At 42.6% G+C, this 18,362-nt stretch overlaps 1 protein-coding gene across 4 annotated transcripts in view; it reads left to right on the top strand.

The window, feature by feature from the left end:
• Positions 1–16,549, top strand: part of ZNF609 (zinc finger protein 609) — a 333,270-nt gene extending 316,721 nt beyond the window's left edge. For all 4 annotated transcript variants that reach the window (XM_033920159.1, XM_033920156.1, XM_033920157.1 and 1 more), the window contains exons 9-10: positions 2,557–2,635; positions 13,991–16,549. In XM_033920159.1, coding sequence (XP_033776050.1) covers positions 2,557–2,630 — 74 coding nt within the window. In that variant the 3' untranslated portion in view covers positions 2,631–2,635; positions 13,991–16,549. The remainder of the gene's footprint in view (positions 1–2,556; positions 2,636–13,990) is intronic.
• Positions 16,550–18,362: the final 1,813 nt, after the last annotated feature.

The following is an 18,362-nucleotide window of genomic DNA, read 5'->3' as shown; positions in this document are numbered from 1 at the left end:
GAAAGTATTAGAATGAGGGGAGGGCTTGGCTTCTGGGAATAGGGGGGCTGTGAAGTCATAATATTTGGCATCTTGATAATAAGTAGTGCATATGCGAGTTCTAATTGGGTTGAAAACTGGGTGTCAAGGGAAGTTGTTCTGCCATGTCCACCCTCTCTCCTACAAATCAGATTTCAAATCGGCTCATTTGTGTAAAGGGTCATGGATTTGCTATATTGCCTTTCTGTGGTACAACCAAAGCAGTTTACATTTAATAAATTTAGGCATTTTTTCTTTTCCTAATGGGCTCTTGAGAAGTAACCTAATAGTTAGTGCATTGGGCTGAGATTCTAGGGAACTGGGTTCAATTTCCACTTCAGTTCCTCGTGACTCTGGGCGAGTTACTTAACTCTTCATTGCCCCAGGTACAAAACTTGATGTAAGCCCATAAGGGACAGAGAAAGTACCTGCATATAATGTGAATAGTTCTGCGTATGTCTAGAAGTGCTATAGTAGGCTTGTATAAGAGGTTTAAGCACTAAACACCTAGATATATATTTTCTGTCCACAAGCGTCTTGTTGCCAATGAGTGATATACCAAATTCCTTTAAATACTAAGCACAAGGAGACCCCGACAGAATGAAATGTAAGGAAAGAGAGAAGTTCTATAACTGGGCAGTTTGAGCTGCTCAAAGATGAACTCACAAATAATACAGAAACAATAATTGTAGGATATATATATAGATGGTATAAATAGGTAAGATTCACATATATTTAGCTCATGTATTGTAACACCACTACTGAAGCTCATGCGAACAGCTCAGAATTGACTCCCCTGTCATTAGTAGTGGTTTAGAAGCTTCCAATAAACAATATATTGCAGAGCAGAAAGCTCTGGACAACAAGTAAAGTAGTTAAGTCATAATAAAATCTCTCTTCCGTCCACTGTTCAAGTTTGGCTGTTTCATGTACAAAGCCATACAATGCCTTCTACCAAACCAGTTGATGGAAGCATTTGAATTCTTCACTCCCACATGCTTCTTGCAAAGCAACTCTATTGGAAAGCCACGAAAAGCATATGTGACTCAACTGCTATCCTATCAGGCTGCCCGTTTTAGCTGAGAGCTACTCCCCATTATCCTAATCTCCCCCTCATACATGTAGGGTTACCATATTTTTCTCCGAGAAACCCCAGACACGTGATCCCACCTAGTTTCGCCTCCAGCCCCGCCCCCACAAAGCTGCCTCTTTCGGACGAGCTCCAGCCGAGTCTGGAGGGCCTGGAGCATGCACGGATGTGTGTGACATCATCTGCGCATGTTCGGAGGCCTCCAGATGTGGCCAGAGCTTGTCGGGGCTTTTCAAAACCCAGCCAAATGCCAGGTTTTGGAAAGACCGTCCGGGAGCCTCTAAAAAGAGGAAACATCCAGGTTTTCCCAGACATCTGGTAACCCTACATACATGCCCTTCAGATGCTGCCTGAAAACCTATTTATACAATAAATCCCTACAAAGCAAAGATCCTCCCCCCCCCCCCCCTTTCTGCACCATCTATGCTCAGCCCTCTGTTCTTAATGTCCCCAACTTGTAACATATGCTGGTCATGCCCAACCTTTGGATAACCCTGTAAACCGCATCACATTTAACGGTGTATGGTGATATATAAATAAAAGTTTATGTTCTGACAAAGAACAGCTCTATGCTACTTTGTCTAAATCCTAGTGTCTCTGTGTTACCAGTGGCATAGTAAAGGGGGGTGGTGTTCATCCTGGGTGCTGCCTTGGTAGGGGCATGGCACCCATCCTCCTCTCCGCCTGCTCCTTCCCTGCCCCCCCTTCCCCCACTACCATGCGTACCGCTTCCCCTGTACCTCTAATGTTCCTGGCACGAGCAGCAACCCCCAACCTGCCATCGTGCCTCAGTTGGTTCTTCTTCTGACATCACTTCCTGGACCCGCGCCTAGGAAGTGATGTCAGAGGGAAAGCCCAAACAGGAGCGACAGCAGGTTGGAGTTTGCTGCTCGTGCCAGGAATATTACAGAGGTACAGGGGAAGGGAAGCGGCCCATGCCCGCAGCAGGGTGGGTGAGGAAATGGCTTGGAGAGGGGGGGTGGAGAAGAGGATAGGGAGAGGTGCCACCGCCCAGGGCTCTCCTTGTGCCTAGTATTTAAAGAAATTTGGTACAGTATATCTAATTTTTTGGATTCTCCTTTAGGAATCATTTTGTGCCAATGAGGGGTGACCATGAGGACTTATTACTCATCCCACTTGTTTTAGGAGGCAAGAGCTTTCTCTGTGGTTTAGTTTGGCTCTTAGAAACAAGTTGATCAGAAAACAGAAGTGCATCAATGTCTCCTGTTGTTTCAAACTGCAATATGGGATAAAGATCTGAATTTTCTAATAGCGACCGCTTGCTCATACCAGCGTTTTAGGAGACCATTGAAAATGTATTTGTCTACAAGATTCTTAGGAAATTAATGTATTACATTCAACTGTACAGTATACGTGCAGTTTTTTAAAATTCTATTTTATAGAAATAAATATTTTTATTTTATTTTTATTTTTTCTTCTTTCCACAGGTCTTTCTTCCACAGCCATTGTGGCCAGCCAGCAAGGCTCAGCTCCTTCTTTGTACCCTCCTCCAAGGAGGTGAGAATGGTAAGAGCAGGTTTCTTCCACATGGGGAATTAGACTGAGTAATTATAGCTAACAAAGTCATGCAGTTTATCGATTGTGTCTTTATCTGGTCTGTGGTCTTGCACAGTTGTTTGATCCTCCACGCTTAGCTGTTTTATCTGCAGAGGCTTTGAGGAGCAAGGTCTTGCTACTTTTCCCTTGATGCAGAAGGACTAAAGTGTCAAAAGGCTTTAATATAAATTGAGTTGCACTGGAAGCCCTTCTGGATTGTTTCTTAAACCCACTTATTTGAACCTGCATTTAAATATTAACCCAACCAACATATCTGATGTCATTCCCTCATAGTCCGCTATCACCTTTTAGCCCCCTCTGTGTGTCTGTCATAATTAGATTATAAGCTCTTCTGAGCAGGGACCGTCTCTTGCCTTTCTTCTTATAGAAAACCCATTATAGAGCAATTAAAAAAGCCTTTGAACAGCTGATAAATTGCAAGCTATATTAAGTAAACTTGGGTTTAATGTACAAGTATATATGGTATTGCCCAAGTGCTTTAATCCATAATTATAAATGACCATCTATAATTAGAACTTTATATGATTTTTAGATGGCATATCTTTGATAAAGAATGTGCAACAAGTAAACATCTTCCAAAACAATTTGTGAATATAAATCCAATCCAACAATCAGACATTGTACAATAAAAAAAAATTTGAGTGAGTAACGTACTGAAGACTCCTCAGGTACCAACTGTCTTCCCCTCAAAGGTAATCTACCCTCGACCCCATTTCCTCTTCCTTTCAGGAGAACTGCAACTTCCTTTGTCCCATGAAATAGGATTACCTGCCTCCCAATCTATTAAGCACCAAACTCTGTATTCTGACACCATATGGTCTTTATCTGACATCGTTTTCTATATTAACTACCCCAGTATGTGCCCGGGCTGAGTGTTCTTTCTTTTGAGATGGAGGGGGAAGGGTTTGAGAATATTTACCAAGACCCTCCAGTAAGAGAATTTGTTGATGATGTATACCACTTGTGGAAAACACATTTCTTTTATTTTTAATGTGTTTCAAATTAAATAATTATGCATCACAGAATAGCACATTCATTAAACAAATGATAGCAATAAAGGGAATAATAAGCTGGTTCTGTTCAAATTCTTAATATTGTGTATTGCCCCCTTTTTCATCAGTGACAGCTTGCAGTCTTTTCTAATAGTTGTGAACGAGGCCCTTTATTTTCTCATGTGGTAATGCTACCTATTCTTCTTGGCAAAAAGCCTCCAGATACTGTAAATTCTTTGATTTTCGAGCATGAACTCCATGTTTAAGTTCTTCCCCAAGTGGCACAATGATGTTGACGTCGGGAGACTGTGATGGCCACTCCAGAACATTCACTTATTTCGGCTGCAGTCACTGAAGGGTCCATTTGGCCTTATGTTTCAGATCTTTGTCCAAGTGTGCTCCATGTGCAGCTTCCTGGCTACAGATTGCAAATTCTCCTCCAATATTTTCTGATAAGATACTGCATTCATCCTGCCATCAATTTTGACTAAATTCCCTGTTTTGCTGTAGCTCCCTCCCTCTTTTTTTTAATAGTTCAAAGATTTTATTGGTTTGGTACGAATGAAAAGTGAGACATTATACAACCAATTATGATATCAGAATCCAAGGTGACTCATTGAACTGGATGATATGGCAAAATTGTGGAATATGGACCATCCGTGACTTGATGACTTATAATGAAATACGGGACATTTACAGTATGCCACTGAGTCCACAACTACGACACTGCTTGAAAGCTATTTCCCCACCCTCTTTTAAAATAGTAGACATCCATCTCCATGTTTCATGGTAGGGCTGGTGTGGTTCTCTTCACAGGCCTTGTTAACTTCTCTCTGAACCTAGTGTTTATGGTTCTGACCATAAGGGTCACGTTTGCTCTCATTACTCTAAATTACTGTGTTCCAGAAGTTCTGAGGCTTCTCTAAGTGCTGTTTTGAAAAATATGATTCTATTTCAACCTTCATCAAACTATTACACTGGCTACCCATCCCATCACGAATAAAATTCAAAACATCATGCATCATTCATCGCATCCTCCATGAAAATTCAGCGGCTCCTCTTATCCAGCTATTCTCAACGGCAAGGTCTACCTCTCGTAGAATCCTGAACAGGATACAATTAAATCTTCCAACCACAAAAAAAACCTTAAATACAGATATATATTTCACTCCATGATAACCTTCCTGGGAGTGAAGACTTGGAATGCCCTGGCAGAAACTATCAGAACAGAGCCTAGCCACACCTTGTTCCGGAAGAAACGGGAAACCCTTCTCTTTGACACCTGAGCATTAATTGAATCTCTATGTGTATCCACCCGCTTGTTAGTCTCTTTCCCCTTCTCCTCCCTTTCCTGCTCTGTCCTCTCTCTACCCTCTTCTCTCTGTGAGTTGCCTTGAGCCTCCGTACGCATGTGCGATACACAAATATAAGATTAGATTGTAAGCAGGCTGTTTTGTGGCATTGGTGCAGCAAGGGCTTTTTTTCTGGCAACCGTATCATGCAACCCATTGTTTCAGAGAAGTGTATACTTCAGTAGAAGTTGCTTGTGGGTTTTTCTTTGCATATCTACTAGGTTGTGCCTGAAATCTTTCTGACCGTGACGTGATATTAACAGAACCTATTATTTTTCTATATCTTGATTAGAGTTTGGACAGTACTGACTGGCATTTTCAAATCTTTGGCTATCTTTTTAGATCCTTCTCCTGATTTATAAAGTTGAACTACTTTTGCTCATAGATCCTTTGCCAGTTCTTTTCCTTTCCCCATGCTTCAATAACCAGCAAAGTTGGTGCAGCCCAGGATGAAATGCACAAGGGTTTCTCAAGAGCAAACAAACTGTACACAGACAAGGCACAAATGTGGATACTTACTCCTCACTGAGCAGACAAAAGAGGCAAAGAATTGTCACAGCATATAGAGCAGGGATCTCAAAGTCCCTCCTCGAGGGCCGCAATCCAGTCGGGTTTTCAGGATTTCCCCAATGAATATGCATTGAAAGCAGTGCATGCACATAGATCTCATGCATATTCATTGCAGAAATCCTGAAATCCCGATTGGATTGCGGCCCTCAAGGAGGGACTTTGAGACCCCTGATATAGAGCAATACACCAAAAGGTAGAACAGTACAGGATGAAGAGGTCTGATTTATTAACACAAGCACCCGACATTTCGCCCTTGGGCTGCATCAGGGGTAGAAACTGCAGAGGAACACTGACAACCCCTGCTTTGAAAGGGGAAAGGGATTGGGACTTGTACAACCACACTCAAAGCAGTGTACTTACAGGTACTCAAGCATTTTCCCTGTCCCGGTGGCAGATTTAGGTGGCTTGCCCAGGGTTATAGGGAGCAGTGCGGGGTTTGAACTCACAACCTCGGGGTGCCGAGGCTGTAGCTCTGACCATTACGCCGCACACTGCTCACTTTTTTTTTTTTTTTAACAGAAAATGCTGTTATTTATTTATTTATTCAATTTTCTATACTATTCTCCCAAGGGAGCTCAGAGCAGTTTACATGAATTTATTCAGGTGCTCAAGCATTTTTCCCAGTTTATCCTGCCAGACTCACTATCTATCTAATGTACTTGGGGCAACAGGGGGGATTAAGTGACTTGCCCAGGGTCAGAAGGAGCAGTGTGGGTTTGAATCCACAATCTCAGGGTGCTGAGGCTGTAGCTATAACCACTATGCAAGAATTATTTACTACTAATCCAGGCCTGCACAACTCAAAAATGATCCGGGGCCGAAACGAAGTTGGAAAATGTAGCGAGTGCCGCGGGTAGTGGCCACGGCTTGAGGCACCCAGAAGTGCATGGACGTTGCTGTGATGACATCACGCGCATGTGTGACATCATCACGTTGACATCCACACATGTGCAGAGGCCTTCCAGATGGACCCTGAGACGCCAGTAGGGGGTGCCAGCAGGGAAGAGGGCAGGGGAGGAGAGGCTTGGCTGTGGCTGATTGCCTACAGCAGTGTTTCTCAACTACTTCAAACTAAGTACCCCCAACCACAGACCTCCCAAGCTCTGCCCTAAACCCACCCAAGCTCTGCCCCAGATCCTGCCCGTTTTATTATTTATAATGCAATTTTTTCCTTTCATTTTTCACATATACATAATATACACAACAGATATAAATTCTCAAAACTGAATTGAAAATAAAATCATTTTTCCTACTTTTGTTGTCTGGTGATTTCATGAGTCTCTGGTTGCACTTCCTTCTGACTGTGCATCCAACATTTCTTTCACAATCCAGCCCCATCCCCTTTGGGTCCAGGTTTCTCTCTCTTTTCCCTCTACTTACCCTCCCCAGATCCAATGTCAGTTCTCCTTTGTACCTACCACTACCTTTGTTCCAGGTCTCCCTCTCTCTCCTTCCTCTGTTATGATCTTGCATCTCTCTGTCTCTTCTGTCTGCACCTCCCATAGTCCAGCATCTGCCTCATGTCTTTTCCCTTTGGTCCAGGCCTCTCTCTGTCTTTCTTTTGCTTACAAACAACCCCCCTCCCCCCAGTATTTGTTCTCCTTTCTTCCAGGTCTTCTTTCTCTCTCCTTCCTCCCTGGTCCAGAATCTTTCCACCTCTCTGCAGTCTCTTTCTGTCTCTTCTCTCTATACACCCCCAAGTCTAACATCTGCCCCCCTCTCTTCTGCCTTCCCTTTGTTTCAGGTTTCTCCCTCTATCTTCCTTCTGCTAACATTTTGAGTCCTCCCACCTTTGATCCAGGTCTTTCTGTCTCTCTCACTCTCTTTGTCTTCCCCCTCTCCAAGTCCTGGCATCTCTCTTTCCTCGGTTCAGGGTGTTTCCCCTCTCTACCCCCTCTAGTCCAGCATCTTCCCTGTCTTCCCCCTCCTTTTTGGTTGAAATCTGCTTTCCCACCCCTCCTCAAGGTCCTTTTTTGTCCCTGCCCCCGGTGTCCAGATCCAGCATCTCTGGCAATCCCCATCCTGCCAGGGCACTCGCAATGGGCAGGGCTTTACCGCTGCTGCTTCCCACACCCAGCGAGGTCATCTTCCGCGCTGTGACTGCTGCGCTCGATATGGCTCTCACTCCGCGCTCCTGCTTCCCCCTTAGTCTCACCTTTAAAAGCTCTGCCACCACTTATCGAGCTGGTTGCTGTCGTCTCCGCACGCATTCCCTCTGCCACGGTCCCGCCCCTCCTATGGCGTCAGGAACGGGATTGCAGCAGAGGGAACGTGTGCGGAGACTGACGGCAATCTGCTAGGTTTGCTCTGCAGGTTGCCATAATTAGCTTGTTGGTCCTCGATAAGCGGCAGCGTTTCTAAAGGTGAGACTAGGGGAAAAGAGCAGGAGCGCGGAGTGAGAGCCATTTTGGGCCCCATGTTGTGCAGGGCTGTACTAATCATTTCTATAGCCCTGCTAGATATAGACAGCACTGAATACATTATATGCAGGTACTTTCTCTGTCCCAGATGGGATCACAATCTTTGCACCTGGGGCAATGGAAAGTGAATTAACTTGCTCAGGTTACAAGGAGCTCTTCAGTGGCTTGGAGGGTATAGATGCGCTGGAGTAGGTTTTAACGGAGATTTTGGCAGTTGGAACCCAAGCCCAGTACCAGATAGAGCTTTGGATTCTTGCCCAGAAATAGCTAAGAAAAAAAATTAAAACATTTAAATTGAATCAGGTTGGGCAGACTGGATGGACCATTTGGGTCTTTATCTGCTGTCATCTACTATGTTAGTGGGACTTGAACCCAGTTCCCCAGGATCAAAGTCTGCTGCACCAACCATCAGGCTACTTCTCCACTCCACAAATGGCAAGAATCATTTACTACTAATCATTTCTGTGGATTGGAAGTGACTAGCAGGAGGAGTTTATCAGTGTTCCCCTGTGGTTTTTAGTCTGAGGGTGAAACGTGGTCATTTTGGGTGCTTGTGTTTCTAAATCAGATGTCTCCATCCTGGTCTACCCTGCGGTTTTTACCCTGACGCAGCCTGAGAGTGAAATGTGGCCATTTCGGGTGCTTGTGTTTCTAAATCAGATGTCTTCATCCTGGTCTACCCTGCGGTTTTTACCCTGACGCAGCCTGAGAGTGAAATGTGGCCATTTCGGGTGCTTATGTTTCTAAATCAGATGTCTCCATCCTGAACTGTTCTGCTTTTTGGTTTATTACTTACTCTTCATTGCCATCTCAACGTGTGCATGTCAACTTGAATGTATATTATCGGCCCAAACATTCAAGGTAGGTAAACTTTTGATCAGGCCAATCTGTAGGAGTTTAGATATCATTATGATTAGTAAAGCAAACACATTTCTGTAATGATAGCTTCCTGGCCAGTATTTCTAAATTAAAGAATGGTGTTTTGCAGGATCACTCATATTTTCCACAGATGGTTCACATTTTACAAATTCTGCCAGGGGTATATAAACTTACGTAATTCTTATTTTACAAAACAAATTTCACTACAACTAGGAGCTTATACTTTTATTAGTTGAGGTAAATGTAGAGAAGAAAGCTACTTCAATACTTTGTACACTCAGTAATTTACATTTTCTTCCCTTCTGTGAGAGAACAGACTTTCTCACAACTGTTGTGCTCGAAGGCATTTTAGTTACAAAGGGCACTATGCCTTGGGGTTAGAGCAAACCTGTGCTCCTCTCTGGCGGCTTATCTAGGTTTCCAGAACTCTTACTATACTTCTCCCAGTTTAAACATCATATTGATAGTTTATTTAGGTTAAAGCACAAATATTTGTATTATGCACAAGACCTCTCTCTGCTCCCAGAATCTCGCCCCAGCCATGTTTGGTGATAAAGAAGGGACACAGAAGCAGAGAGCATGAGATGAGAATAAAGACTGTATGGTGTTTACAGTCTGCTTCACAATCAACTCAGTCCTGGAGTACCCCCTTTGCTAGTCAAGTTTTCAGGATATCCACAATGCATATGCATGAAAGAAATTTGCATATAATGGAGGCAGTGTATGCAAATCAAGTATATGCATATGCATTGTGGATATCCTGAAAACCTGACTGGCAAGGGGGTACTCCAGGACCGAGTTGTGAAACACTGCTTTAGTATAGTGGTGAGGACAGGGCACTACCCTGCTCCCAGCTCTCTCTATTCTCAGTGTCTCTTCTTTCAGAGAAGAGACTGGCAGAAATCTTCTTACTAATGCATGCCTAAATGGAAATGTGCTGTACTGAACACTTCACTGTACCAGAGATCACGTTTATCTCAAGGGAATGTCTTGTTACAAAGATGTCAAAACATTGTGGCCCGGTTAATAATATTATCAGGTTAGTACTAGAGCAATTGCTGTATTAAGTCTCCATTTTTAAACATGACTTATGATAAATTGTATTACTCATAGAAGCCAGCACCGTGGGTCTTTGAGCACCCCCAATATTGCACAGAGAATTGACTGTGTTCAGGGATGGGGTAATTTTCATTGGGTTTAGCACCCCCCAGCCATTGTAAAATATTGGCTCTTATGGTATCACTCTTTGTTCATTTTGATTTTGCTGTAATTCCATGGTTCTTTGGCTGTTTGTGCTTGACACAGAAGGTCAAAGTTCTTATCTCCATCAGATTGTACCTGGTAGAAACTGGATGCATGAATGAAGGACATGGTTTTAGGCCACAGTGGATACACACTGGTGCTATGTGGAAGGATCGATATCTTCTTTCCTGTAGAACCGCATCTGATGCCTTACAGATGGGTTAAGAACCTCAACTCTTGAATTGCTTGCAGAAGACATCAATCACTTTCTTCTCTCCACCTCTTTGTCTCTCTGGGCAGCATCCTCTCTCCTCAATCTTTACAAAAGCAAGTGATAATCCTTAGGAGAGGAATGAAAACAAAGGAGGGGGGCTCAGGGAGCTCCCTGATCCAGATAAGTTTGATTGCTCTGCAGTAGTAAATAAGAGTTAATAAACAACTACCCAATAAGGCAGCAAAGAATGGTGGTGAAACAAAAAACCCACCTACCCTGTTTCCCCGAATATATGACACTGTCTTATATTTTTAAAAACTCCAAAATATGCACAAGGTCTTATTTTCAGGGGGATGTCTTATTTTTCCATGAAGAAGAATACAGTACACATTTATTGCTGAAAAAAAGACATTTATTACCTGTATATGGTACAGGTCATCACAAACCAAAAAAGCTGTATCACAAACCAGAAAAAACTGTATCACAAACCAGAAAAACATTTAAGGCCTGATTCTCCAAAAGTGCGTCCCGATTTTAGGCAGCTGTAGACGTCCTACAGCTATCTAATCAGCCAATCGGGATGCACGTTTTTTTAAAAAAAATGCTCCCCAGGCAGGCCGCCCGGGAGAGGCGTCCTATACTAAACGCCGATTCTGTAACCGGCGTCTTTAGAGAATCGGGTTAAATTAGACACGGCTGCTATACTTATGGCAGCAAGGGATCTCCCTGCTGCAATATGTATAGCGGCCGCGGTTGTTGTGGCCGCTTGTCCCATCACCGACAGGAGAATGCCTAACTCCTCCTGTCTTGTCTGCCCTGATGGCTAGCACTGGTCAAGACAAATAGGTGATCCAACAGGTAGAATTCGTTCCAGTGCAATAGGTGAGACATTCTAGACAGTAGGGTTATTTCCCTTTAGCTGCATGCTGCAGAAGGAATCCACTCTGGATTTTTCACTCTGCCTCTGTTATACTTCACTTGGCTCTGTAGCTCTACCTTCAGTTCTTTCCTTCTGCACGCATGACTGCAGATGTGTTCTGCTCTCCTGCTTTCAAGGCCACGATTTCCAGATGGATCCGTAGGGCCATTTTGTCAGATTACATTCTTGCTGGGAAATAGTCTCCTGTATCCGTCAAGGCGCATTCTACTAGAAGTATGGTTTCTTTGTGGGCCGAAGTTAGAGCTGTCTCCCCTGTGTAGATTTGCAGGGTGGCAACTTGGTCTCTTCACCTGTTTGCCAAGTTCTACAGGATTCCTTTGGGTCCTCAGTCTTAAGGATCGGCACAGCAAGCCCACCCTAGCTTTTGGAGGGACTGCTTTTATACATCCCTACTGTCTAGAACAGTGGTTCTCAACCTTCCTAATGCCACGACCCTTTAATACAGTTCCTCATGTTGTGGTGACCCCCAACCATAAAATTATTTTCGTTGCTACTTCATAACTGTAATTTTGCTACTGTTATAAATCGTAATGTAAATATCTGATATGCAGGATGTATTTTCATAGTTACAAATTGAACATATTAAAGCATAGTGACCGGCGGCTGAAAAATGCTGTCATGGGCCCAATGGATGTGCTGGCCCTGTGGATTGGCAGAAAATTTCTGCGGACCGGCAACAGTACACGGACCGGTGGTTGAAGAACACTGCCTAAGACCATCGGAAATATGTGTTTTCCTATGGTCTTAGGCAACCCCTGTGAAAGGGTTGTTCGACCCCCCAAAGGGGTCGCGACCCACAGGTTGAGAACGACTGGTCTAGAATGTTTCACCTATTGCACTGGAAAAGGAGAATATGTACTTAACCCTGGTAAGCTCTTTTCCAGTAGATAGATGAGACATTTTAGGCTTATGCCCTGTCTTTAATGTGCCTACTTACAGTTTTCAGTCTGTTTATGCTTCTCCAAGCTGATTCTTGGATACTTGTCTGAACTCCTTTGAAACCTGTGTTGGTGATTAATGGTACTGTTTAGTTATTGTTTGAGCAGAACAATTTGTTTGAGCCTGTTGCTAAAGGTGCCTCTACTTAACGTGTATTGGGTGGCTCTACGTGTTTGGGTACTGACTGAAGATGGAGCTACAGAGCTCAGTGAAGTATAACAGAGGCAGAGTGAAAAATCCGGATTGGATTCCCTCTGCAGTATGTGGCTAAAGGGAAATAACCCTACTGTCTAGAATGTCTCACCTATCTACTGGAAAAGAGCTTACCAGGGTAAGTTCATAATCTCCTTTTTGTCACCTCAAGATAACAAAGAACTCCTCTCCTGACATCCAGCAACTTTAATACTTTGTCCTGTTTCTTCTTGCCTGTGGGCTGAAAAGCGGGAAGTTTCACTTCCTAGTTGACATGAAACACTGAAACTAGCTTTAGTAGAAAGCAAGGCATGGTGCATAAAGATACCCCTGCTTTTGTGAATCTGAGGAAATGCTCTCTGCAAGATAATGCTTGCAGTTCCAACACCCTCCTTGCCAATGTGATCGTGACTAAAAAAACTGTCTTCACAGTTAGATACATGATGAACGATGCCTCTAGCAGAGGCTCATAATGGTGCTTTAGTGAGAGCTTGTAACAGTGTTGAGATTTCATGTAGGGGACCAGTTGCTGCACTGGAGGACAGAGCTTGAGAACTCCCTTCAAGAATCTGGACACATCCGGATGAGAGGCCAAAGACCTTCTGGTCCACTCTAGCTCTGTAACATGAAAGACCAGCTATTTGAACTTTGAGAGATCCTGCCTCCAAGCCCTTCTCAAGACCTTCTTGCAGAAAGGACAGGATCTCGAAAATGAGAGCCCCTAAGGGATCTAACTGCGTCTCCTTACACCAGTGCTGAAAAGATTTCCACACTTTCACATAGTTGCTGGCTTCTTCAATTGTAGAAGAGTTATGATAACCTTATCCTGTTCATGCTAAGGCTGCGTGCTCAGCAGCTGTGCTGTAAGCCCAAAGCATTTCACATACTCTAGGGTTATGGGTCCCTGTGACAGAAGATCCTGCCCAGCTGTTCCAGGACTACTGGAAACCTCGTAGCACAAGGAAGCCTTGAAAAAATATTGGATTACATCCACAAAATAAAAAAATCTAGTGCAAAGCAGATGAAAAGACATCTTCTCAACTCATTTGCAGAAATTAAGACTGAGGAGAGGGGGCACTGCCCAGGGAAACAAGGGGCCAGAGAGAAGAAAATGATTGATGTCTTCTGCAAGCTACTCGTAAGTTGAGGTGCTTAGCCCATCCATAAAGAATCATATGCTGTTTGCACAGGAAGCAGTTATAACTTGGGAAACTTCATTCCAGTCCTTGGGACACACCAAGCCAGTCAGGTTATCAGAATATCCAGAATATCAGAATATGCATGAGATAAATCTGCATGCACCATTGATTGCAAATTTATCTCTTTCATATACTCATGGTTGGGTATCCTGAAAACCTGACTTGACTGCATGTGTCCTGAGGTTTGGATTTACAACCCCTGTGTTATACCCATCCCATCCTATGGACCTGGAGTTTTGAGAATTTAGAAAGAGGAAAGGACAGAGGGAGAAGATCTTCTTCCCACTACCCTCCTCTGAGCAATAACAGAAAGCATAAGATTTTGTCAAAGGTTAATCTTTTTTTAAAATTTTTTATTTTGACAGGAAGATGTCAACGGGTGACTTAGCCTATCTCGAGTCATGTGACTGGATCACATGAGGAAGCTTTGGAATTTCCATTAGACATCAGTTAAATGGTGTTGATTGTTTATGTTTTGAAGTTCCTGCCGTAATCTGAGGCAAACTAAGGACAGTCTTCTTCTCTCCTTTATAAGAGACGTGCTGACTACCACCTCCTCTGTGGAGATGCAGAACTGGTACTTTAAGAAGAAAATATTTATTCTCCTGACAGTTGACTATGCTGAACTCACTGACTGAGAGTATGAAAGTCACCACAATGTTTTTCTTTTTTTTTTTGTAACACAATGCAAATTCATACTGTTCACTGTTTCATGTAGGAAGTCACTGCTTTGCGGTTATGGTTAAGTTGCAGGTTAGCTGAAGGATCAGCGGGAGGGGGCTTCACATCTGATCTTGTTTGTCAGAACATTTTGTCTAAGGGCTTTTAAAACAAAGGTTTTAAACGATTTTACCCCTTGCCCTCACATTCTTAAAACAGCCGGCTATGTGGTCTTCTCCTTGGTTTGAAATGGGCTATTTATGAATCTCGGCAAAGAAAATCAGGGCTATTTTTAGCTTGTGATACCGACTGTGTGTTAACATCATGTATGTGGATACGCAGTGAAAAATGTCAGCTCTGGTTCTAATGCCACGTGTTTGTGAGTCAAAATAGACTGGGGCGAATCCACCTTTTCAAGGATGCACCACATAAAAACGATGGTCTTCCATTATTCAGTGGATTTGGTAGGATGTCATGGGTTTTTATTATTTTAAAATTGAGGAAGGATACATTTACTTTTAGACCTATTCGTTGTACATTTTCCAAGCATTTTTATTTGTGTCTCATCAGAAAGTTTGTTGTTATGACATGCCATCCTTAGAAGAAGCATTCCATAAATGTGAGCTGACAGGAAAAGTCACTCTGATGGGGACACATCACGATTGAATTCACTGGCTGATGGCCTGGACTGGGGTTGATGCTTTATCATTTTCCACAGTCATTTTAAAGCAACAAGTACACTCCTGCTTAATATAAAAAATAGTATCTCTGTATGTATAAAAATATCCAAAAACAGAGATGAGATTAATATAACAAATGAAGGCAGCCAGACAGTTCAAAGGCTAAAATATTTTGGGGTTAATATTTAAACAGGAGGTCACTGTATTTTCTAAATATTAGTTGAGGCGTTTTAAACATACATTATTATATATTCAGTTTGCCACATAGAGAGACAGCAGCACTGAATGTATGTGGAATGCAGTGACCCTGCTTACTTCAGCATTTTTGCCCAGTCATTGTATGGAGGGCGCTGAGGTAATTTTTTTTCTGGCACTATCTGAACGGTGCCTTTTGAAAATTGGTAGTTTAAGGAGTTCTGCGTTTCTCAATTGCTGGTAAAATATTTAACTCCTTATGAATATGACCCTTTCGTTTTCAGTCTTGCTTTCCTTTCCAGAACATTTTAGGCCTACATTCTCAGTAGGATAAGCAAAACTGTGTTAAAGCCAAAGGCTAGCCAAAAATGTCTCCAGGGTGCCGCCGAACGTTATGCTCTAGCATTCCCAGAACAGGCACCACGTTGCAGGCACTGAACAGTTCAAGCCGTTGTTCTCACAGATTTCAGCAAGTTGTATAAACCGGGAATATGTCTGTGAAGGGTATTGACTGGAAGATATAGGGAGTGTAAAACACTCCTGAGTCATGGTGCAAAGCACCTTCCAGATGTGGTTGACTTAGAGCAAAAGAGCAATCTCGTATTTGCAATGAAAGTGTATATATATTGAAACTGTGTGTGTGTGTGTATATATATATATATATATATGTATATATGTACATGATATGTACATGGTGTATATGGATAGCTAACACACACACTCACTCTTCACAGAGTGTGTATGTATATATTAGCAGCTCTGAGTGAAACCATGTTTAGTACTGTGAAAACCAAGCTACTCTCCAAATGACACAAATGTAAAAACTTTTTACAAACTAGAACGGTGCTTCAGTGGTTGCCAGGGATAGATTATAAAATAAATGGCAAAGGCTACAATATTTGAGGAGTCAGCCACTAAAATTACAGGTGTATTTAATGCTCTGCAGCATTGTGCGGGAGCCTCGGGAGCTTTTGGGTGACATGAACATGAGGAAGCCCTGTTGGTGGGAAAGTCTGGCATGATTTAATGCAAAGACAAATGGTTAAATGTAGGCCTTACTTTGTTCTCCTTTATATGTGCAGATTCACATTGTCTTTTACTGCAGCAGCATTAGAAATTGTCTCAAAATGAGCAGAATTGAAGCCCAGGAATAGACTGGAAAGATCTTTCTATTTTACTCGCACAGATTTGAACCATTTTGATCAAAGTTTTATCTCCCAGAATTTGTAATGTCGGAGGCCTTTTGAGGATTAGATTAATTGATTATGCGACTTAGTGAGCCTCCAGGCCACAGAGGATCTGCTCTCATTTAAAAAGAAAAAAAAAAAAAAGCAGAATTAAGTGCAATTTTTAAATTCCTTTTCTTGGATAAAAAACTGAGCTCCAGCCCTTTCTGCCTTGTGTGCAAGAATTGAGATGGAGTCAGTGGAAGTGGCCCCATTTTACCAATGCAGAAGTAGTACATAACTCCTTTAAAAGCAGGTGTTTCTAATAAGCATTAGATTAGCATTTTCTACCACGAAATAAAAAGGAAAAAAAAAATTCAGCAATACTTCTCAAATTACAATTAGGTGCTTATTTGAGGTACTGAAACTTAGCCTTTACCAGTTAATTAAATAGCAATAGCCTTGTTAAATATTATTTACCAGTCAATTAACTCTTCTACTGTTTAATTAACTCTCAATTGCTAATTTGTTAAATGCCAATTAAAGGCTGATTAGAGACACTTGATTTCCAGAGTTACCTAAAAGTGGGTTGAGATGAAGCTGCTTTAAAGTGTGAGAGAACAGACAGTACTGAAGAAATGTGATGACTCAGTGCCTTATGTGATACCAGATTGGATTTTATTTCCCAGACACTCTCTGATAGAGCCAAACAATTTGGCAGTTGGGTCTGTGCCTAAAATGCCATCCTCCAGTTCTGTGGACCAGGTGTCTCTCTCCCTGAGGCTCCACCCTCTTCCATAAAGCAATAAATCACTTAGAGCGCGATCTCGAGGGGACCTGTCTTTGGTTACTGAATGATTTTCTAATCAGTGGGTTAAAAATCATTTTTCAGACACCTGTTACTGCTCAATAACATTGTGTTAAGACTAATAATGATTCTCAAAGGAAGCTGACCTAATTTGGCAAAGCGGTTTTTATCATCTGCTGGTGTCAATACCTGACTGACCGTTTTTGTCAACTTTTGTAAGTGGTAAGCAAAAGTAGTTAGGAATAGACACGTCAGATCCCCCTTTAAGTTCAGTTATCCACAATTGCCCAGAGATATTTTGGTGCTCTATCAGTAAGGCCCGTATTCGCACACCGGCGCTGATATTTTAGGTGCTGAAACTTAGTTAAAAACGCCATTCAAATGGCATTTGTAACATAGTTTTAAGGTGCTTACCGGTGCCTTGAAAATCGGCGCCAGAATCATGTCTATGGAGGCACTTTAGGCTGTTGAATGCCACTGTGGGCTTGACTAATGCCAGAAGTGGCGTTAGGCGGCCTATGGTGCTTCCGTAGGTAGGTGCCAGAAAACCCTGGCGCCCACCAACCACGGCACTGGTTACAGAATTTGGGCCTCAGTGTATTAAGATACTGCTGCTTTTGCAACACACTATACAGTTCAAAGAAACTTGCAAAGGTGGTGCTGCAAACTTGCCATTTAAAAGGAAAAGGAAGATAGGGAAAGATGGCCATGGGTCCCAGATGCACTGTACACAGGCTGGGGAGGGGGGGGGGGAGTCACATGGTGAGCCACTTATAAGCAGTGTGTTGACTGACATGGAAGTGTGTCGAGTGTTAGATAGGCCACTAAACACCACTAGGGAAAAAAGGATAGTTTTGAGTTGTTTGGATATGTTACACCAAGCTTTCCCTCCCTCCGGAAATTGTGGGAATGAAAGGCTTTTTGTTTTATGGAGCTTGCTGGTGCTTAGATTGGAGCTTCTTTAGAGGCCCCCAAACCGCATTAGTAATGAGCTTTAGGGGCTCATTTTCAAAAAAAAAAGGAAAACATCCAAAATGTGGCCTAAAGGGACAGATGGACCTTTTTGTTGCCAAACCCTTTCAATTCAATATTTTTGAAACCCATGTTCTAGGGGGCGTGTTAGAGGGTTCTAGGGTGGGTTTATGATGTTTTTCTGCAATAATCAAACATTTTAGAAAATGTCCAAGGCAAAATTTGGGGATTTGGGGTTAGACCTGTTTAACAATGA

The sequence above is a fragment of the Geotrypetes seraphini genome, chromosome 14 (genome assembly GCF_902459505.1).
Source record: "Geotrypetes seraphini chromosome 14, aGeoSer1.1, whole genome shotgun sequence".
NCBI lineage: Eukaryota > Metazoa > Chordata > Amphibia > Gymnophiona > Dermophiidae > Geotrypetes > Geotrypetes seraphini.
The sequence above is the reverse complement of the archived record's forward strand: the minus strand, read 5'-3'. Positions and strand labels throughout refer to the sequence as shown.